The sequence below is a fragment of the Sinocyclocheilus rhinocerous genome, unplaced genomic scaffold (assembly GCF_001515625.1).
Source record: "Sinocyclocheilus rhinocerous isolate Xijiao unplaced genomic scaffold, SAMN03320098_v1.1 scaffold1462, whole genome shotgun sequence".
NCBI lineage: Eukaryota > Metazoa > Chordata > Actinopteri > Cypriniformes > Cyprinidae > Sinocyclocheilus > Sinocyclocheilus rhinocerous.
In genome coordinates, this window is record NW_015639843.1 from 231,047 (window position 1) to 255,844 (window position 24,798).

The 24,798-nt window shown below is 35.8% G+C and overlaps 1 protein-coding gene across 1 annotated transcript in view; it reads left to right on the forward strand.

The window, feature by feature from the left end:
* The window catches only part of LOC107752207 (transcription factor E2F1-like), a 9,868-nt gene extending 7,256 nt beyond the window's left edge, over nucleotides 1–2,612 (forward strand). The window contains exon 7 of the mRNA XM_016568108.1: nucleotides 2,228–2,612. Within this exon, the coding sequence (XP_016423594.1) occupies nucleotides 2,228–2,478 (251 nt within the window). The 3' untranslated portion in view covers nucleotides 2,479–2,612. The remainder of the gene's footprint in view (nucleotides 1–2,227) is intronic.
* Nucleotides 2,613–24,798: the final 22,186 nt, after the last annotated feature.

The following is a 24,798-nucleotide window of genomic DNA, read 5'->3' on the forward strand; positions in this document are numbered from 1 at the left end:
GAACAACGGCTCTGTGTAGTTAATGCTGCTCAATGTGAAAGCCCGCAGGTGATGGAGATTTACTGCTGATTACAGAACCGGCTTTACTGATAAGATGCGCATTAAATATCGCATGCGATTTATCGTGCAGCCCTAATATATATATATATATCTCACAGGTGCGGTCAAACGATTTATTAATTAAATTACATTTTGATTGGATATAAACAGTTAGGTCCGAGTTTTACAGAGATTTCTTATCCTGTGCGAATTAGCCATTAATATTACAGATGTCCTGAGGTAATAATAATTACATTATTCCATCTACCCTTGTAAAACCAATCCCATCCGAATAGGGCTTTAATTTACTAAAATCATTGTCTTGTCACTTTAGCACAACAAATACCATATAGGGAGAGTTTTAAACCTAAATGTAAATCTTATATAGAAATTTTAACATGAAATCTAAGTGTACATTTTAAATACAACTCTTAAATGGAAAAAAATATATATATATATAGTAGGGGTGTAACGGTACACAAATATGACGGTTCTGTACGTACCTCGGTTTTAACGTCACGGTTCGGTATGATTTCGGTACAGCAGGGGGAAAAACTTTTTTTTTTAAATGGTTTACTGAACAAGTTGCTCTTTCTTTAAATGCATTCAGTTATAGTTTAAATGTTCTTAGTGATAAAAATCTACCTCAGCTTATGCTTAAAACTATAGGGAGCCCTTTTACATTATAAGGTTACAATTAGGCCTAACAACTTAACCGGTTCACATGCGTACCGAACCGAAAGACCCGTACCGAAACGGTTCTGTACGAATACGTGTACCGTTACACACCTAATATATAGGTATTTTTATTTTTTTAAATATACATTATATAAATATTAAACAAATCTTAATTATTACATGTTAATTCCAAAATGAATATAAGATATTTTAAAATATTAGAAATAAATGTGATTAAATAGTAAATGTAAATCTTAGACATAAATTTATGATTTACATTTTTAGATTTAAGATTTACATTCAATTAAAAATGCACATTTAAATAATTTCAAAGTATTTTAAAGGGGTCATGAACTGCCTTTGTTTTTATTTTGTACTGTTCTCTGAGGTCCACTTATAATGTCATCAAGATTTTTACATAAAAAAACATCATAATTTAGAAGTAATAAGCTATTTTCTGTCCAGTTTTTAACCCCCCTCATCAGAACGCTCTGTTTGAGTAGCTGTGGAGGATTGTAGACTCAGAAGTTAACGCCCACTGCTGTGATTGGCTAACAGCGTACATTCATTTCTCATAGATGCTGCTGTGATTTAGGTTTAAAACGCATAACTCAATGCATATCAAACGATCTGTAAGAAGAGACAAAGCAAACAGTTATTCACACTTGTGTTGCGACATTACTGTCGGATCCAATAGAGTCAGCACAGCATCGTCTTTCAGTTTCAATCTTTTTCAAAATCCCGAGTCGAATTGTGCCTTGTTTGAATCCGCGGTAAAATTAAGTGAACAAAGGACAGAGTTTGGATCTGGATCTTTATTAAAAATGAAGTTCATTCATTCTTTCCTAACGCTGGGATCAGAAGGAAGGCAATGCAGAAACTGCACAGCATCTTGTTGTCTTCAGAGCATCTTTATTGTTTGTTTCTGCGTAGACCTGCGCGTTCGCCTCGCTCTAAACACTAGATGTGTGAATTGGTGGGCGGGGCTGAACAGGCAGTGATGTAGAATTGGTGGGTGGGGCTGAACGGGCAGTGATGTAGAATTGGTGGGCGGGGCTAAACGGGCAGTGATGTAGAATTGGTGGGTGGGGCTAAACGGGCAGTGATGTAGAGTTGGTGGGCGGGGCTAAACAGGCAGTGATGTAGAAGCAGGCGTTGATCATCTTCTGTGGAGGCGGTGCTTATCCACACTATAGAGTAGAACATTCCACAAGCTGTGGTTTCGGCAGACTGCCTTCAATATAAGCTGTTTTTAGAGTAATGACAAAGTTTTGAGTTCTGAAACTTACAGGATGTTACAGTGACCTCTTATATGTCAAAAGATCAAGAGAATTTTGGTTTCTCAGTTCATAACCCCTTTAAAGTATAAAAATGTGCTATTAATAATTAGTAATTCTTGCTCTGATTGTTTACGCGTTTCTTTTTCTATTAAATTATCTTACGTTTTTCATATGAAATTAATTTCTGTAGCAGAGCAAATGAATCAAATCATTTTTGTTCTCTGTTTCAGAGTCATTTCTGGACTCGGACCCGTTTTCGGGCATTTGCGGGATGCCAGATTTCGATTTGTCTCCTTTGGACTCGTCTGACTTCCTTCTGGAGCGGGGCGGTGAGACGGATGCCATGGGCCTCCCACTGGACAGTTTTATCTGCCTGTCTCCGCCACACAACCAGGACTATCACTTCGGCCTGGAGGATCACGAAGGCGTCAGCGAGCTGTTCGACTGCGACTTCAGCGACCTCGGCCCTCTGGAGTTCTGACAGACGGATCCGAGTATTCGTTTCCCAGTGTGAACAGGAAACTGATTCCACTTCGCTTTTGAATCCAGATTTGCTCAGAGGGCTCTGAGCAGCGCCATTTAATTTATTAATAGAAATAAGTCGCCTTTAAAGGAATCGTTTACCCAAAAATGAAAATTTGCTGAAAATGTCCTCACACTCAGGCCATCCAAGATGTAGATGAGTTTGTTTCTTCATCAGATTTGGAGAAATGTAGCATTGCATCACTTGCTCACCAGTGGATGCTCTGCAGTGAATGGGTGCCGTCAGAATGAGAGTCCAAACAGCTGATAAAGGCATCACAATAATCCACACCACTCCAGTCCATCAATTAACATCTTGAGAAACACATTCATCATTAAGACATTAACTGTTTTGGTTTGTAAATGGTGCTTGATCTCTGCATATTTCTCTCCTAATTCAGACAAGATGACTTTTTCACTGGAAAAAGCAATATTAAAGTGAAAAGGTCTTGATGGATTTTTTTTTTCTACAAATGCAGCTTTCCTCTTCACAAGGCATTAACTTATGGACTGGAGTGGTGTGGATTACTTGTGATGTTTTTATCAGCTGTTTAGACTCTCATTCTGACGGCACCCATTCACATCCATTGCTGAGCAAGTGATGCAATGCTACATTTCTCCAAATCTGATGAAGAAACAAACTCATCCTAATCTTGGATGGCCTGAGGATGAGCACATTTTCAGCAAATACTTATTTTTGGTGAACTTTCTTAAATCTCCTTTTTTTTTTTTCGAACTTATTGTAAATCTAATGTCGTCGTGAAGGTTTTAGGATGTCGAAATCGTACTGGATAGCGGTTTGAATAAAAACTGACAGGTTTTATGGACTATTTCTCAGGAGAATCGTATAGTATTTCAGGTGAGTGATAGTGTACTAGTTACCGTATGTGTTTAGGGTCTGGTTATGTTGCATAGGTTGGTTATGCATGCTGCACGATAATCAATCCGTCATCGCTCGTGTAGCGATAAAGAGGATTTACAGAAAATGAACTTCAACTATTCACACAGTCATAATATCGATTAATTTCGAATCACAATTATATTCACTCGTTCCGTGCAAATGTTCATCATGTCACCGATTCTCTCGCTTTCGCAAAGTTCTGCGTCTTTTAAAGCATACTGTGTATAGGTTTGTGCGTTTTTATTGCTGTTACAGGAGACGTTCTGTATTTATTATAATTAATATCTGGTACAGTAAATACCCTATTACTATATTTAGTCCCTTAAAAATTCACTTGACTTGTTGTTTTCTTTCCTGTGTGTGTGTGTAAATATTCATATAATTCCCAGCCTCATCTTAAATATTACTCTTGATATTTAAAAAAGCACTATATATATTTTTGTTTTGTTTATTCCTTCAGCCCTTTCTAGGATTCCCTTTAATGAGTCCAGGGATAGAAATAATGTCTTGTATTTCTATTTTTCCCTACTGGAGTTTGAATTGTGATTTGATTTTATAGCTTTCGAGTGTTTTATAGTCATAATTCCACTGTGCGATTAGCTACAGGACAAAGCATATATAGTCACATGAAAGGAGTATAATGATATAATGTCAGTGTAGTGGGATATTTAAATGCATTTGATAAGGTAGGTTTGATTATAAAGGGCTCTGAAGTTTAAGGACACTGTTTGATGATAAGCTCTTCATCTTATAAAATGTATAATTTAATGCAAATTGGCCTTCTGTGTGTAGATTTTCCCGGGTTTTGCGTTATTCTGTTTTCTAAAGGCAGCTTTTGTTGTTTAGTTGAATGTGTTTTTTGGACGGAGACAGTTGTGTAAATCGTAAATGTGCATGCGTGTGTGATTTGATGTTTGTATGACAATTGTTTGGTAGTTTTTGTTTTATTGTGTTTGAGGTGGAGTTGTCTGGGACAATTCTTATGACGGGATCAAGCGCTTCGGTGAGTGTGATTCATGTTTATCTGTTTGTACAATAGAAATATTTTTGTAATAGGCCTTTTTTCCCGTAATTGGTTTTCCTGTTTACATTATAAGCCACTTTAAAAAGTGGCCAATGGCACGGTGAACATGTGTGTGTACTTTTAAAATTAAGTGCAAATAAAATCAGATTTGGATCTAAAGTCAATTTGAATTGCCTTGAATTATGGCTTTAAATTCCATCTGCAGCAGTTTTACGGTGTTTTTAGTTTAAGTTTTGAAGTTCAAGATTTAAAGGTTATTGTTTTCAAGCACTGATTTGTTGTTTCAGCAGAAGGGATGATATTTGTGATGTGATATGTCAATATTTCAGATTATCACCCGTCAATCACAGATTAATGGATTGTCTTTGTTCTGACAACATAAATAAACCTTTTGACTTCCTAAAATCACTTGTGATTGTCTTGACATCTGATGAGATGCTGTAACTGCTCATTGTTTTCAGATTGAGCTATAAGATCTTTAAGGTTTATCTTAATGGTTTACATCATTTTAAATAATTTGTTGCGTTTGCATGTAGATAAGCCTACCTGACATTTTCAAGAAAAATTGAATTAAATATAATTTAATTAAAGATCTGTTTATTCCAAATATTTTAATTTAAAACATTCGCTTTAAATGTCACAATATTTGACCGTTAATCTAACAAAATGAAATTATACCCCGTGCTTGAAGTGCCAGTTGAAACTGAATGACAGTGCTGTAAACACATTGGTGACCAGCAGATGGCACGCTTATCAAACCACTTACTAGTGACGGTATCTGATGGCAATACCACCACGGTGCTTCAGATATTATTATGGTACTATAGTACATGTCCAAAAACATTGTATTGCCATGTATGCAACAAATGCCACAGGTTTGTGTTGAGTGATCAAAAACGAGCATATGATGAAAGCATGTCCTCAAAGCCCAATAAAACCAGAGTCAGGTTGATTTAATCAGTGAATGATTAACCTGTAGATGCAAATAATTACTCCCATTATAACTGATCTGGAAGATTAATAAACCTCACATTCTAATTTCTCTGTGCCGGCTAATGGCTAATTTGCATTTTCCTCTGGGTTTTAATTTGCGGTTATGTGGACTCAGGGAATCCCGTTTTCACCTTTATCTGGTGATGGATGAGTTTAAAGTAATCGTTCACCCAAAAAAGAAAATTCTGTCATTTAACGTAAATAATGTATGCAGCACCACGCGGAAACGTTGTTTTCGTTCAGATCAAAGAGTAAACAAAGTAAAATACGTAGCCGCGTGGCGCTGCTGACACATTTGCTGCGTCCCAATTCGCCTACTTATACTATGCTCTAAAAGTATGTACTCTTTTTGTGAAGAAAAAGTACATACTTTTGAGTATGTAGAAGAATAGTAGGCAAGGATATACTATTATAGATTTTGTTAATATTTTGAAATATTTAATTACTGTTTTCACTTTAATTGTAGATATGGTTTAAGTAATTTTGTTGTTTATCATTTTTATTAGTTTTTTTTGTTCAATATTTTAGTTCAATAATATTTGACAATATTTTAGTTTTGTACTGTGCTTAATCTAATTAAATGAATTATATATATATTTTGAGTATGTAGAAGAATAGTAGGCAAGCTTTGGGACATACTGCTTCGTCATAGCTGCTTCTTTAACGGACGCTCTGTTGCTAGTTACGTGCATTCTGTCACTGTTTAAACTGCACTGTCAATCATCTTATCACAGTTAACATTATCCACATTTCGTTTAATTTGATTTCCTCTACATTTCTGAGCGTTGATCGTGGTAGTATGCTTGCTGTCTGGAGGGTCAGAGAGCTCTCGGATTTCATCAAAAATATCTTAATTTGTGTTCCGTAGATGAACGAAGGTTTTACGGGTTTGGGACGACGTGAGGGTGAGTAATTAATGACAGGATTTTCATTTTTGGGTGAACTATTCCTTTAACACAGACAGATGCTAACCTGGAGGCTTAGCCTTCTCCTGGCCACTGATCGGAAATTAATGGCAAAAAATTGGACAAAATTAAACTAATTCACGAAATTACGAGATTAATACAGCGAAAATTAAATGCAAGTGTCAATTGCTGCATTAAATTTAGATATGTTGAAGCATAGTTCTTTTTACGCGTTTTAAAGTGTTGAGCATTTTAACCAATCGCATGCAATTCTGTTGAGTTTATGAATGCAATAGCCAATCAGATGAGTCATCATCGCTGAAACGGCTGAGTTTTGAGTGCGTGCTGGCTGACTGCATTCTGCACACTCGCAAATTCTCTCGTCAATCATAGACAACAAAGTGCAGATGTACGTATGATGTAAGAGATTCATTTTACAGTAAAGACAGCTTCATTGATTATAACAGGAGTGTTTTGAGAGTGCTATAGTTCTTTTTACGCGTTTTACAGTGTTGAGCATTTTAACCAATCGCATGCAATTCTGTTGAGTTTATGAATGCAATAGCCAATCAGATTAGTCATCATCGCTGAAACGGCTGAGTTTTGAGTGCGTGCTGGCTGACTGCATTCTGCACACTCGCAAATTCTCTCGTCAATCATAGACAACAAAGTGCAGATGTACGTATGATGTAAGAGATTCATTTTACAGTAAAGACAGCTTCATTGATTATAACAGGAGTGTTTTGAGAGTGCTTAAACTCACGCTAGTGATAATGTTCTTTCATAATGTAATCGTAATTGCTTGCTTTCTGTAACATTAATTTATTCGCTGTTTGAATAGCCTTGGAAATGAAAGTGTTATAATTAATAACTTAATAACTCTTATTAAATTGTGATCACGTTAAATACATTTAGTCTTATTAAAATAATTTTATGGCATCATATCCGTATTTAGTATTTAATTTATGATGCATGTATTTAATAGATTACACTAATATTAGGTTACTTTTAGCCTTACCCTGAAGTTGGGTCACCCTCTGCCTATGACACAAACCATTTGTAAATGCAGTCTGTGCTCACATTTGCTGATAAATCATGTTTGAGATAAACATTCATTCTGTTATACATACATCTGACCTCTGACCTAGAGTCACTAGACACTGACGTCCTGCAGAGATGAGACTGAACCTCTCTCTCTCTCTCTCTCTCTCTCTCTCTCTCTGGATGTAGCTGCAGTGGGGTGTAAAGCAGAGAAAGGTTACCTTTACACCCACTGTTTTTGGCACAAACATGCTGGTGTGACATTCACAAGCTGCTTCATCATCATCACCTTCACCCTTATCACCACAATTACCACCATGACCTCCTCACCACCTCATAACCACCATCATATAATCACAGCCACTGACCATCATCATCACCACCACCACCATAACATCACTAATAAAGTCACCATCATCACATTATTATCAACATCACTATCGTCACCACCAACATCAACTTCATCACCACTATATCACCACAACATCACTGTTACTATCACATTATCACCATCACCACATTATTACCACCATCTCATAATCACAACCACTGACATCTCATCATCACTATCATAACATCATTAATAAAGTCACCATCACATTATCAACATCACTACTATCATCACCACCAACATCAACTTCATGACCACTATATCACCACAACATCACTGTTACTATCACATTATCACCATCACCACCACATTATTACCACCATCTCATAATCACAACCACCAACATATCATCACTATCATAACATCACTAATAGTCACCATCATCACATTATCAACATCACTACTATCATCACCACCAACATCAACTTCATGACCACTATATCACCACAACATCACTGTTACTATCACATTATCACCATCACCACATTATTACCACCATCTCATAATCACAACCACCAACATATCATCACTATCATAACATCACTAATAGTCACCATCATCACATTATCAACATCACTACTATCATCACCACCAACATCAACTTCATGACCACTATATCACCACAACATCACTGTTACTATCACATTATCACCATCACCACATTATTACCACCATCTCATAATCACAACCACTGACATCTCATCATCACTATCATAACATCATTAATAAAGTCACCATCACATTATCAACATCACTACTATCATCACCACCAACATCAACTTCATGACCACTATATCACCACAACATCACTGTTACTATCACATTATCACCATCACCACATTATTACCACCATCTCATAATCACAACCACCAACATATCATCACTATCATAACATCACTAATAAAGTCACCATCATCACATTATCAACATCACTACTATCATCACCACCAACATCAACTTCATGACCACTATATCACCACAACATCACTGTTACTATCACATTATCACCATCACCACATTATTACCACCATCTCATAATCACAACCACCAACATATCATCACTATCATAACATCACTAATAGTCACCATCATCACATTATCAACATCACTACTATCATCACCACCAACATCAACTTCATGACCACTATATCACCACAACATCACTGTTACTATCACATTATCACCATCACCACATTATTACCACCATCTCATAATCACAACCACCAACATATCATCACTATCATAACATCACTAATAGTCACCATCATCACATTATCAACATCACTACTATCATCACCACCAACATCAACTTCATGACCACTATATCACCACAACATCACTGTTACTATCACATTATCACCATCACCACATTATTACCACCATCTCATAATCACAACCACTGACATCTCATCATCACTATCATAACATCATTAATAAAGTCACCATCACATTATCAACATCACTACTATCATCACCACCAACATCAACTTCATGACCACTATATCACCACAACATCACTGTTACTATCACATTATCACCATCACCACATTATTACCACCATCTCATAATCACAACCACCAACATATCATCACTATCATAACATCACTAATAAAGTCACCATCATCACATTATCAACATCACTACTATCATCACCACCAACATCAACTTCATGACCACTATATCACCACAACATCACTGTTACTATCACATTATCACCATCACCACATTATTACCACCATCTCATAATCACAACCACCAACATATCATCACTATCATAACATCACTAATAGTCACCATCATCACATTATCAACATCACTACTATCATCACCACCAACATCAACTTCATGACCACTATATCACCACAACATCACTGTTACTATCACATTATCACCATCACCACATTATTACCACCATCTCATAATCACAACCACCAACATATCATCACTATCATAACATCACTAATAGTCACCATCATCACATTATCAACATCACTACTATCATCACCACCAACATCAACTTCATGACCACTATATCACCACAACATCACTGTTACTATCACATTATCACCATCACCACATTATTACCACCATCTCATAATCACAACCACTGACATCTCATCATCACTATCATAACATCATTAATAAAGTCACCATCACATTATCAACATCACTACTATCATCACCACCAACATCAACTTCATGACCACTATATCACCACAACATCACTGTTACTATCACATTATCACCATCACCACATTATTACCACCATCTCATAATCACAACCACCAACATATCATCACTATCATAACATCACTAATAAAGTCACCATCATCACATTATCAACATCACTACTATCATCACCACCAACATCAACTTCATGACCACTATATCACCACAACATCACTGTTACTATCACATTATCACCATCACCACATTATTACCACCATCTCATAATCACAACCACCAACATATCATCACTATCATAACATCACTAATAGTCACCATCATCACATTATCAACATCACTACTATCATCACCACCAACATCAACTTCATGACCACTATATCACCACAACATCACTGTTACTATCACATTATCACCATCACCACATTATTACCACCATCTCATAATCACAACCACCAACATATCATCACTATCATAACATCACTAATAGTCACCATCATCACATTATCAACATCACTACTATCATCACCACCAACATCAACTTCATGACCACTATATCACCACAACATCACTGTTACTATCACATTATCACCATCACCACATTATTACCACCATCTCATAATCACAACCACTGACATCTCATCATCACTATCATAACATCATTAATAAAGTCACCATCACATTATCAACATCACTACTATCATCACCACCAACATCAACTTCATGACCACTATATCACCACAACATCACTGTTACTATCACATTATCACCATCACCACATTATTACCACCATCTCATAATCACAACCACCAACATATCATCACTATCATAACATCACTAATAAAGTCACCATCATCACATTATCAACATCACTACTATCATCACCACCAACATCAACTTCATGACCACTATATCACCACAACATCACTGTTACTATCACATTATCACCATCACCACATTATTACCACCATCTCATAATCACAACCACCAACATATCATCACTATCATAACATCACTAATAGTCACCATCATCACATTATCAACATCACTACTATCATCACCACCAACATCAACTTCATGACCACTATATCACCACAACATCACTGTTACTATCACATTATCACCATCACCACATTATTACCACCATCTCATAATCACAACCACCAACATATCATCACTATCATAACATCACTAATAGTCACCATCATCACATTATCAACATCACTACTATCATCACCACCAACATCAACTTCATGACCACTATATCACCACAACATCACTGTTACTATCACATTATCACCATCACCACATTATTACCACCATCTCATAATCACAACCACTGACATCTCATCATCACTATCATAACATCATTAATAAAGTCACCATCACATTATCAACATCACTACTATCATCACCACCAACATCAACTTCATGACCACTATATCACCACAACATCACTGTTACTATCACATTATCACCATCACCACATTATTACCACCATCTCATAATCACAACCACCAACATATCATCACTATCATAACATCACTAATAAAGTCACCATCATCACATTATCAACATCACTACTATCATCACCACCAACATCAACTTCATGACCACTATATCACCACAACATCACTGTTACTATCACATTATCACCATCACCACATTATTACCACCATCTCATAATCACAACCACCAACATATCATCACTATCATAACATCACTAATAGTCACCATCATCACATTATCAACATCACTACTATCATCACCACCAACATCAACTTCATGACCACTATATCACCACAACATCACTGTTACTATCACATTATCACCATCACCACATTATTACCACCATCTCATAATCACAACCACCAACATATCATCACTATCATAACATCACTAATAGTCACCATCATCACATTATCAACATCACTACTATCATCACCACCAACATCAACTTCATGACCACTATATCACCACAACATCACTGTTACTATCACATTATCACCATCACCACATTATTACCACCATCTCATAATCACAACCACTGACATCTCATCATCACTATCATAACATCATTAATAAAGTCACCATCACATTATCAACATCACTACTATCATCACCACCAACATCAACTTCATGACCACTATATCACCACAACATCACTGTTACTATCACATTATCACCATCACCACATTATTACCACCATCTCATAATCACAACCACCAACATATCATCACTATCATAACATCACTAATAAAGTCACCATCATCACATTATCAACATCACTACTATCATCACCACCAACATCAACTTCATGACCACTATATCACCACAACATCACTGTTACTATCACATTATCACCATCACCACATTATTACCACCATCTCATAATCACAACCACCAACATATCATCACTATCATAACATCACTAATAGTCACCATCATCACATTATCAACATCACTACTATCATCACCACCAACATCAACTTCATGACCACTATATCACCACAACATCACTGTTACTATCACATTATCACCATCACCACATTATTACCACCATCTCATAATCACAACCACCAACATATCATCACTATCATAACATCACTAATAGTCACCATCATCACATTATCAACATCACTACTATCATCACCACCAACATCAACTTCATGACCACTATATCACCACAACATCACTGTTACTATCACATTATCACCATCACCACATTATTACCACCATCTCATAATCACAACCACTGACATCTCATCATCACTATCATAACATCATTAATAAAGTCACCATCACATTATCAACATCACTACTATCATCACCACCAACATCAACTTCATGACCACTATATCACCACAACATCACTGTTACTATCACATTATCACCATCACCACATTATTACCACCATCTCATAATCACAACCACCAACATATCATCACTATCATAACATCACTAATAAAGTCACCATCATCACATTATCAACATCACTACTATCATCACCACCAACATCAACTTCATGACCACTATATCACCACAACATCACTGTTACTATCACATTATCACCATCACCACATTATTACCACCATCTCATAATCACAACCACCAACATATCATCACTATCATAACATCACTAATAGTCACCATCATCACATTATCAACATCACTACTATCATCACCACCAACATCAACTTCATGACCACTATATCACCACAACATCACTGTTACTATCACATTATCACCATCACCACATTATTACCACCATCTCATAATCACAACCACCAACATATCATCACTATCATAACATCACTAATAGTCACCATCATCACATTATCAACATCACTACTATCATCACCACCAACATCAACTTCATGACCACTATATCACCACAACATCACTGTTACTATCACATTATCACCATCACCACATTATTACCACCATCTCATAATCACAACCACTGACATCTCATCATCACTATCATAACATCATTAATAAAGTCACCATCACATTATCAACATCACTACTATCATCACCACCAACATCAACTTCATGACCACTATATCACCACAACATCACTGTTACTATCACATTATCACCATCACCACATTATTACCACCATCTCATAATCACAACCACCAACATATCATCACTATCATAACATCACTAATAAAGTCACCATCATCACATTATCAACATCACTACTATCATCACCACCAACATCAACTTCATGACCACTATATCACCACAACATCACTGTTACTATCACATTATCACCATCACCACATTATTACCACCATCTCATAATCACAACCACCAACATATCATCACTATCATAACATCACTAATAGTCACCATCATCACATTATCAACATCACTACTATCATCACCACCAACATCAACTTCATGACCACTATATCACCACAACATCACTGTTACTATCACATTATCACCATCACCACATTATTACCACCATCTCATAATCACAACCACCAACATATCATCACTATCATAACATCACTAATAGTCACCATCATCACATTATCAACATCACTACTATCATCACCACCAACATCAACTTCATGACCACTATATCAAAACTCTGCAGGGCTGCGGCTCTCCAGGACCGACGTTCGCCACCCCTGTTATATACCATCAGAAACACTTGTTCCTGCTAGTCATGAGTGTTGTGTTGGTTTAGTGTTCATTTAAACGCTGTTGAAACGCTCTTCTACATTTAGATTTATTGTAGTTCTGTTGCTAGCTCGACTCTTTTGATCAGCAATAAAGAAGAAAACAGTGATCGCTCTCTCACTATTTGATTGCTCTAGTCTCCGCCCACTCATCATCCTCCACCAATCAGAACACTCAAGCATTCATTGACCACAGCTGCTCTGCTTTAAAAGCTCTTGGTCTTCCTCCCTCCGGTATGGTAATATGTAGATTCCTCCTTTGAACTCCCACCTCATATGTGGGTTTTGTTATTTTGGGGCTGAATTTGGGCTCCTGTGGTTTAAGAAATTGGGTGTTTTTAGTGTTTCTACAACTCATTTCCCCTCTTTTTCAGGCTCCACAGGTGAACGTTGTGACAACGTGAATCTATATGAAGTCATCTCACCTTTGGAGGTCTTCATTGACTCAATTACACCATGTGACCGCCTGGAGGCGCTATTGAGACACTTGCTGCTTTGGCATCATATGAAGCAGCTCAATGTCATTCAGTCTCAGGTCAAAGTTGAGCGCACACCCACTGCCTTTACTCTACATTAAACACCACAATTTCCATTTCACGACTCATTTACAATCAAATGCATTCTAAACGACCCTCGTATCATTCAGCAAAAACGCATATATCATCCGCAGCTTATATCTGCTCAAGGTAGAACCTAAAATAATGAGATCTATAACATATATTTCATACTTTCGGTTCCCTGACATACGGCACAAATCATTTCTGCTCTCCCGCTCGCACTCTAAATCAGAGGATGCTGTTAAATGATCCAGCAGAAGTAGCTATATATATATATCAATACAAAATTAATTATCTCACCTGCACATCCAAAACTCGATGCTATTGGATTGTGGTTTGTTTCACATGGATGCATGTGCAATTTAAATGTTTCTTTAAAAAAAAATACTATGTTATTTTTTATATATGCATGTATGAAATTACATTTTAATGCATCCAAATACAATGGTGTTAATGTGCTTTGCCATGCATGGCTATGTTTGATCTGGTAATACCACGGTTAAATCATTTATCTGCATTATGCAGTTCAACAGCGTGAAAGAGCAAACCATCAGGACGGTCAGATGCAAGCGCAGCTTGATCAGATGCGTCATTATTTTCTGATGGTTACGCACTGGTTTGTGATATTGACAGTGTTTCAGATGTTCAGTGATGGGGAAAGCACAGATTTGTGGAGAGGTGGCGCTCGTCGTGATAATCAGACTTGCACGCTCGCTGATTTTCAGACAAATTAAATGTCAGGGGAAACGCGACTCACTCGAGTACTTTGAAAAGCTCAGACTATCATAAATTATTAAGGCCTCCTTTACTTTTCCCGAGCCTCTGAGATCCGTCATAGCGAAGCTGAAGTCTCCAAACTTTGTTCTGGAGTGAGGAATTAACAGACTTGAGTATCTGATGGGAATTCAGACATGCCACAGAATCCAAACTTTAGCAATCCGGGCACGTAGTTTATAGTATACAAGCATAACATGAAACAATAAAAAAAACCCTGAACAATCAAAGCAAACAAAATAAAATAAATATAAAAAGTTACAAGTAAATAACATGAAGATAAAACGGATATAGAATAAAAAAGTAAATACAATTAATTTCAATAAAATAGAATACAATAAAATGTGAATAAAATCAAATAATAGTAATTAATAAAAATGAAACAGAAAATAAAGTATAATAACAGAATAACATAAATAAAAAGAAACAAAAAACAATGAAATAACAAAATAGAGTAAAAATAAGTTGCATAAAATATAACAATAGAATAGAATAAAAAGCAAATAAAATAATACAATAAAACAACAAAATAGAACAAAAAGTAAAAAAAAAAAACATGAAATAAAGTTCCAAACTAAAATAAAAATAAATAGTACAAATAAAATAATGTAACACAATAGAATAGAGTAAGATCAAATTAACAATAAAATAAAACAACAAAATAAAAATAAATTGGAATGAAATAAAATAACATGAAGATAAAACATAAACAAACAACAATAAAAAGTAAATAACAAAATAAAATAAATAAGTAAATAACATTAAAATTAAATAACATACAAAGATTAAAAGGGGGAAAATATCAACAATAAATCCCCTGCCACTTTGTAGTTTGACAACCTTGGGCACAAGACTTAATGTTAAAGTAAGCTGTAAAACTGCAAATACCGTTTTTGCAATGCAAGGTATAATTAAAAAGCATTAATTTAGATGGAACAACTCAATTTCTTAACACTTGAACACATTATTTGACTGATAAAATGTTTTAAAGGAACAAATGTGCTTCAAAAGCACAACAGTATCCACTGTTTAACTGAAATGGTCTACAGTCAGATTAAAATATCTTGCATTCATTTTCCCCCAGTAAATCTGCATGCTTTGCTAGCACTCAGAAGTGTGATAACTAGATCTTCCTGACAGCAATAATGAGTCTATCGTGACCCCATTCATCACCATTATTAACAGGTCAATACTGGACTCAATATCCCATTATAAACACCATTGTAATGCGGCTGGCCTCAACCATTTGTATCTAGTCACATTACCGCCGTTTTAGTTCTGTCAGAAACAACATTTATCTCGGCTGGATTCTGTTCATCTGTGTTTGGAGAGCTGACGAGAATCTAATGAATTTTTCCCCTAAAAAATGTTCATCATTTTGAGTCAAAAAGTTAAAATGAACAAAACGGAACTATTGCAAAATAAAGCAGAGCCATGAGAGACTGTGATGCAATTTAATGTGAAAAAACTAAAGCTGTTCCATATAAACTCAGCTCCCGCTGTAACAAGCAATGAACGACAGGACATCGAGTCATGCTGGGTAGCAGCTGTTGTGAAATCTCATTTGTCCAAAATCCTGCTTCTCATAGCTGCACGTTAAACGTCAAATATCTTCTGATGAGCTGCAAATGTGTCATATTGCATATTGATCATATTGAAAGGTCATGCGCATGTGTCAGATTAACACAGGAGTTGCATCTCAAATCATGTGCTACATTATGCATTTGTACATTGTGAATTGTCTCAAATGGAACAGCAGTTTTGGATATTTTTTTTGTTTATAATAGCTGATATGCATGCACATCTGTGAGTTGCACCAATTGAGTTCAGTGTTACCCCTACAAAGCATATACAGGAAAACATTCTCTATTAGATGGATTCCAGTCAGGTTTTGGAGCAGGCCACAGTACAGAGTCTGCTCTTTTGAGGGTTTCTAAAGACATCCAATGAGACATTGATTCTGGAAGCCGTGTTGTTTTACTAATGTCAGATCTTACTGCATCATTTGATACAGTTGATATTGTTGACGTAATATTCTTATTGATCGTCTTAAGCCCGGGATACACTGCACGATTTTTGGCTGTCCCAGACTAAAGATTGCCATCGTGAAGCAATCGTGGCGATTTCTGTGATCGTGGCTCTTAATCGGTGGTCCTATGTCGTACAGTGAGAGAGGTTCAAAGACGGGCGTTTTCCCGGTCTTGCGACCAAAGATAGCCTACGATAGTTTTCTGACAGTGTCAGAAATTCAGCATGATCAACACACAGTGTGCTTGCTGCAACGACCTGCGTCTACTCAGCAGCCAATGAAATTGCAACATGAAATGACATATTGATCCATGCGACCAGCGGCGCTACAATTTCAATGCCATGGAGGCAAGTAAAATGTATACTGGTATGTGGGATACCCATAAAGAACAAATTCTTGTTGAGTTGTGGCAGCAGAGGGCATGTTTGTACGATGTGTCCTCTAGCTGCTATCATGACCGCACCAAAAAAGGAACTGCAGCTGCCAAGCTCGCGGAGGAACTGCAGCTGCCAAGCTCCCTGTGCAAAACTGGCATCCCAAGTTGTCCTCTTTTCCCGAGCCATGAGCGGGTCCATATTGCCCTCTTCCGCCGGCGCCTCTTCTTTGTTTCAGCGCACATGAAAAGCACAACTGCCAAAGCGCGATCCATCTTGATGTACCGGTATTTGTTTACCACTTGCGCATGCTGATGACGTTGCGCTAACGTGTGTCGCAGCCTACGATTCAATAGGTGTCATCATCATACAGTCTACATGCTTGTCGTACCCAAGTTTAAACAATCCATGTCGCACAGTGTGATAAAGTAATGATCTTATAGGATTGCTAAAATCGTGCAGTGTATCCCGGGATTTAGGGACCAGGTTGGTATTCAGGGCTTAGCCCTGAAATGGTTTTCTTTTTTATTTGAAAGATAGAACTGTCAGGGGTCTGCCCTGACAGTCATGTCTGTTCTGTCTTTGTTTGTCTTGTGTCTTTGTTTATGTTGGTCATGTGCTCCTCTTGTCCTGCCCCCTTGTTTTCAATTACCACACCCCCTTGTTAGCCTTTGTCTAGTCCTTGTTTGTCTAAGTGTGCTCACCTGTTCCTCATGTGTTTTCCTCCCTATTTATAGTTCCCCTTGCCCTCTTGTCTTTGCCGGTTCATGGTCATTCTCACCCCTTCTGTCACTGTCTTTGTCTCTGTCTGTGGCTGAGTATGTGTTCCTGTCTCCCTGCCTGATTGGTCTTGTGCCCTTGTCTTGTCCTTTTGTAGTTCCATGTTCTTGTCTTGCTCCTTATTTTTGCATTTTGTTTGTTTTTGCCTTTCGCCTTTATTTTAGTATTTATTCAGTTCTTCTAGTCTTGATCTTTTGTTTTGCATTTTTGTTTGATATTCTTTGTTATTTGTGTTGGTTAAATTGGTAATTATTATTTTTATTTATTTTGTTACTTTTACTTTTTAGCAGTTCTTTGGTTTCATTTATCCCCCTGCCTACATTGGAGTAATTTGTGTTCCAGTTGAGCCTTGTCCTGTCTTGTCTCTGTGTAGTTAGAGCTCCTGACCTGTTTGTGTTGGTTAAATTGGTAATTATTTTTTTATTTATTTTGTTACTTTTACTTTTTAGCAGTTCTTTGGTTTCATTTATCCCCCTGCCTACATTGGAGTAATTTGTGTTCCTGTTGAGCCTTGTCCTGTCTTGTCTCTGTGTAGTTAGAGCTCCTGACCTGCTCCTGTGAGTTCCTGCCACTGGTTCTCACAGCCTGGTACTTGGTCCGCTTCAGAGTCTGCGGTCAACAAGTATCTGAGCTGAGCTCTATGGTGCCTTGCTCAGTCTTCATCTGCCTGGTCTTGCCGCTTCCTCTGCTGCTATTCTGCCAGTTGACGTCCAAGGCTGTTCCAGTGGTGTTCCCTAGCTGTCTCTCTCTCTCGGTTAACGGTGTTCCTGCCGTTGAATCACCTGCACACCTCACTACCCTCTTGTATCTCTCTGTTTTGTAATAAACCCTTGTCACTCACTCTGCGACTGGGTCCTCCTTCCAGATCCCTGACAATAACCTTTTCAGTCAGTTTAGGGAATTATTCTTGTTGCCCCTTTTGTGTGTGGGGTTCCTCAGGGTTCTATTTTGGACCAATTTTGTTTCCCCTTTATACGCTCCCTCTAGGTTCTATTTTTGGGAATTTTGGGATTCACTATCATTTGTATGCGGATGATTCTCATTTACCACTGAAACATGGGCATAAATGTGCCATTCAGTCCCTATATGAATGTTTGACTGAGGAAGTGCTGGTTGGGGAATAACATTCTCTGATTCAATGAGGATAAGACAGATGCTTTTATTTGGTAATAAGGGGTGTGTATAGGGTGTTTATGATCGCCTGGATGTTTCCTGGGGAAAAAAAACTGTTGAGCGTGAGAAACCTTGGTGTCATATGCACACTGGCTTACAGGACATATTCGAACCAAATGCCAAAAAACTTCAATTTTGATTTCATGTTAGCACAACAAAATTATTATACATTGTTCATGGAATGATTTATTTATTTTTTTTGGCACTGAGAATATCACTATATATTTTTGCAACACCGCCACCACGACCAGTCTGACTGGGATCAAGGAATTGTCAGAATAACTTTAGTAATATTTCCAGATGAACACTTGCTGGACTGAAGCAGCTCAGCTTTACTTGATTCTCCATCAATCATTTTTTTTAGAGAAATCAGTGAGTCTCAAATCTGATCATCATGATCTTTTGAGGAGCATTTGTTTCCAGAAGCTTTACTTTCACTGTTCCTCAGCGGAGGAATGATCTTCTCGAGCCTCCAGAACATCTCACATCTTCTGAGGAGCCTTTATTTCTTCATCTCTCAATCAACACTGGATTGCATTGCATTATATGTTTGGTTCATAAATCTAAGCATTTCAATGCTATATATCTTACTATATATTGGCAGATATAGAGTGAGGAAAGATACTTCTATGCATTTTATACAAGTAGTCTGTTATGTTATAAACATCTCAAATAATCTTTTCATCTTACTTTTTGGTCATATTAATATCAGCATCTGTACCAAATTGCATTTTTGCTCAGTTTGGGACTGAATAAAACTGAGCATTTTTTTCCTTCTTATTCTCACTATATCAGACTATATGAGCCATAAAATCTATATATATTGAGTATGATACTCAGAAGAAAAAAAAAGCAGTTTTATTTTTTTGTTTTTGTTTCAATAAACCAAAACATTTTTATTATTTATTTATTATTTCTGGCTTTACAGGGTTACAGCTGCAAATTACTACAAAACTAGACTAATGTTGAGTAACTGATATTTCAGGTGTAATAGCACAAGTTATTTGGTTTATCTTCACTTTACCACAAAAAAGCAGTATATTGATAAGCAAACAATGACAAGTTCCAGTGCACCAGAACCAAGTCAAAAACAACAGAACTGCATTACTTGTCTGAAGAAATGTTAACTGCGATTCCTTTAAGAAATAAAATAATATATTTAACATCTGAGTCTGTTATTATATTGCAGCTGTCGTGTTTTATAAAAGCAATAAAGTATGAGAGCAGCTTATTGCTTTTTTAACTTTATTAAGCTTCCTTGTGTGTGAGAGCTGAATGTTGGTTGTGAATGAAGCTCTTGTCTGTTTGTCTGCAGATTGAGACGCTGGCGAGGATGAAGCACCTGAGAGTTAATGGGACGCCCCAACACCAGTCACACACACAGTACTGTCCCACACACAAACACACACTGCATGGAGATGATGTGCTGTCTGCTCTCAGTGGTGCAGGTGGTTTTTATTTTTATATGGTCTTGTTGAAATCTTTCTGCTGATTAATTAGTAACTGATTTGCACAAACCACTAAGCGTATTAACAATCAAACTAACAATTGTGTTGGAGTCAGTTAATTTAAGTATTCTATAGTTTTTGTTAATTTTGAATTTGATTTCATTTTTATTTTTTTAGTTAAACTTTCATTTTGTTGTCGTTTTTATTAGACTGTAATTATGACTTATTGTTTCGTAGTTTATTTCAGACTTTATCTAATAATTATGGCTTAGTATGTCATACTTTCGACTTTTTATCTAATTTCAATTTAGGTTTATTGATCTCAGTGTTGACTTATGTCAAAATGTTTGTATTGTGTCAATTTTATTGAATAATTTTGGCTTTGTCACAATTGACTTTTGTAATAATATTGACTTTTTCGTAATTATGACTTTTAATGTCATAAAAGTTTGACTTTTACATCTTAATTTTGACTTAAAGGGGTCATATGATGCTGCTAAAAAGAACATTATTTTGTGTATTTGGTGTAATGAAATGTGTTTATGCGGTTTAAAGTAAAAAAACCACATTATTTTCCACATACTGTACATTATTGTTTCTCCTCTATGCCCCGCCTTCTGAAACGCGTCGATTTTTACAAAACTAATCGGTCTGAAAAGCGAGGTGTGCTCTGATTAGCCAGCTATCCAGTGCGTTGTGATTGGCCAAATACCTCAAGCGTGAGACGGAAATGTTACGCCCCTCACCATACTGTGAAAAAATGAAATCGCATCATATGACCCCTTTAAATTTTTTCTCATTCTGACTTATTTCATAATTATTACATTTTATGACATAAATTCAACTTTTTAAATCTAACAATTTAAAGATTTTTTTGTTAAAAGCAACTTTTTATCTCATAATTATGACTTGGTGTCATAATTCAGACATTTTAATCTTGTGATTTTGACTTTCATGTAATAAAGTATACTTTGAAATTTTAAAGTCAAAATTTTATCTAATAATTTCAACTTTTTGTCACATTATTATGACAGTGTCATAATAGTGTCATATGACTTAAATGTCATAATTTTGACTTTAATCTCATAATTTAAATTTTTCGTATAACACAATTTTGACTTAAATCTTCATTTATACTTTTTATGTCATAATTTTGACTTTTTATCTCAATTTTTGTTATTTAAATATATCCGTAGGGGTTTTTTCATTTGTTAATTTTAATTCTTCAATGAGAAATATTGCCTTGGCAACTAGCTGAAATAAAATAAGTTTGTTTTTTAAATCATTTTATTTCTGTTAATGTTAATATTATTTCAAGTAACAATTTTTTTTATTTTATTTTAATTTTATTTTCTGTGGTTTTAGTTAACATGAGCCACAGCAGAATATCTGCATGTTTATGCTCATGAATATGTAATGAGGTAATATGATGGTGTCATATTTCAGAGGCGCTGTGATCTTCCTGCATCAGAGAGAGTGTCGGTCATTATGAGCCTCGTTTGACGAGAAGCGTGTCTGTGTGTGGATGTTTTACAGCAGACATCATGAGACTCATCAGAAGGCAAGTTTATCACAGTCCTTTTACATTACACACTCAAAATGAACATGTATTTTTCATTGTAAAGGTCTTTCACCCCCAGAAAAGTCAGTCTATCTGAGGGTTACCCAGCATGCCTTGCATCTGGGCTCAGATTAATGAGTTTGATCTGATTGGAGTATAGAAGTATGTAAAACGGCTTTAGTTGGGTAATTATAGTTGGTTGTAGGTTTACAGATCATTGTAATATTGTATGTTATGTATACGTGTCACCATTGTTAGCAGTGATATTTTAATAATACTATTTAGCATCTATTTTTATTTTCAGTTAAATTTTAGTTTACATTTTAATAATCTTATGTGCATTTGTCATTTTTTAAAAAATACTTCTATTCAGCTTTGATGTATTTTTTATTTCAGTTTTAGTACTAAATTCTTAAAACTTATTTTATATCAGTCAGTTGCCAAGGTTTTTAAGTGTATGTTTTTTCATCTTTTATATTTATATCATTTCTATTTATTTTTTGTATTTATTAAACATGAAATAGAGATCCAGTGCAATTTTTATCCTTTGGTAATTAATTGGAAATAAAAAGTCATAATTATGACATTAAAAGTTGAAACTATAAATTAGATAAATTCTCAACTGTCAATTATTTCATCTGTAAAAATGTTGATTATGATATGATTATTTTAATTGTCTTTTTATATTTATTTAAACTTACATCTAATAACGTTGACTTTATCTCATAATTTTTTTTTTATCCGAATGATGACTTGTTTTAACAATTGACATACTTCTAAGTTTAAATGACTTGTCATAATTTTGACTTTTTTATTTAATATTTTCAACTTTTATCAAAGAATTTCTACATTATCTCATAATGTCCTCATTATGTCCTCATGATGTCATAACTTAATGTCTTAATTTAGAATTTTGTTTCAATTTAGACTGTCAATTGTTTTTGTTTTTTATGTCAGATTTTTTTTATCTCATAATTTTGAGTTATGTCAGAATTTTCACTATTTAATGAAAACCGTTTAATTTCAGTTTTAGTTTTAGTAATTTTAGTACTTAAACTTATTGTATTTAGTCATTTTATTATTTCAGCTGAGCCGAATATTTCTAAATTATACATTAAGTGTAAGTTTTTCATATTCTAACATTTATATTTGATGATTTTTTTTACCAGGGGTGTAAAATACGTGAGTAATTTTACTTGATTACTGTTCTGAAGAAAAAACAGTACTTTTTACTCCTTACAATTTTATTTAATCTTTAAGTACATAAAATTTTTATTTTATCTTATGCACATTGAATATGATAAACAGAAGCTCAAATGTGCGTGCCTGACGTGAGAACTAATTACTTTATTTCAATTAACTAAAACAATTTTGAATATTTTCAGTTTACATGAAATGCATAACATACTCATTTTCTGCACTGAATACCCAGATGTCCTGCAGTTGAGTCAACGTAACTATGCACATGCATATTTTTCTATCACAAATGAGACATTTCATTGACTTCTAATGTTTTAATTGAGCTAATACTATTTTCTCGAAAATAAAATGCATTTAAATGTCTTCATGGAGGTGTTTATTATCTGTTTTCCTCATGAGGACAGTGTAGCTGATTTCAGGTTTTTCTGCTCTTGACACTTTTTCTCGTCTACAGGCACCTTGAGATCCGAAAGCATTTTCTTGACACTATCTTTAAGCACACAGAGGGCAGATGTCGGCGTTATCTCCGTGTTATTCCCCGCAGCATCGTGACCTGGCGGTTTCCCCGCCGCGCCGCGGTCTATCAGCTCTCCTGCAGGCCGCCGCAGGAAATGGGTGTTTTATGAGAACGATACATCAGCGGCGACTGACACCTGCGATTTTTCTTCTGGATTAAAGGAAAGAAGGGAAATAAATGGACAGGAACAGGCCTGTGTTTGTGGGAAAGGTTGAACGGTCACTGCGCTGA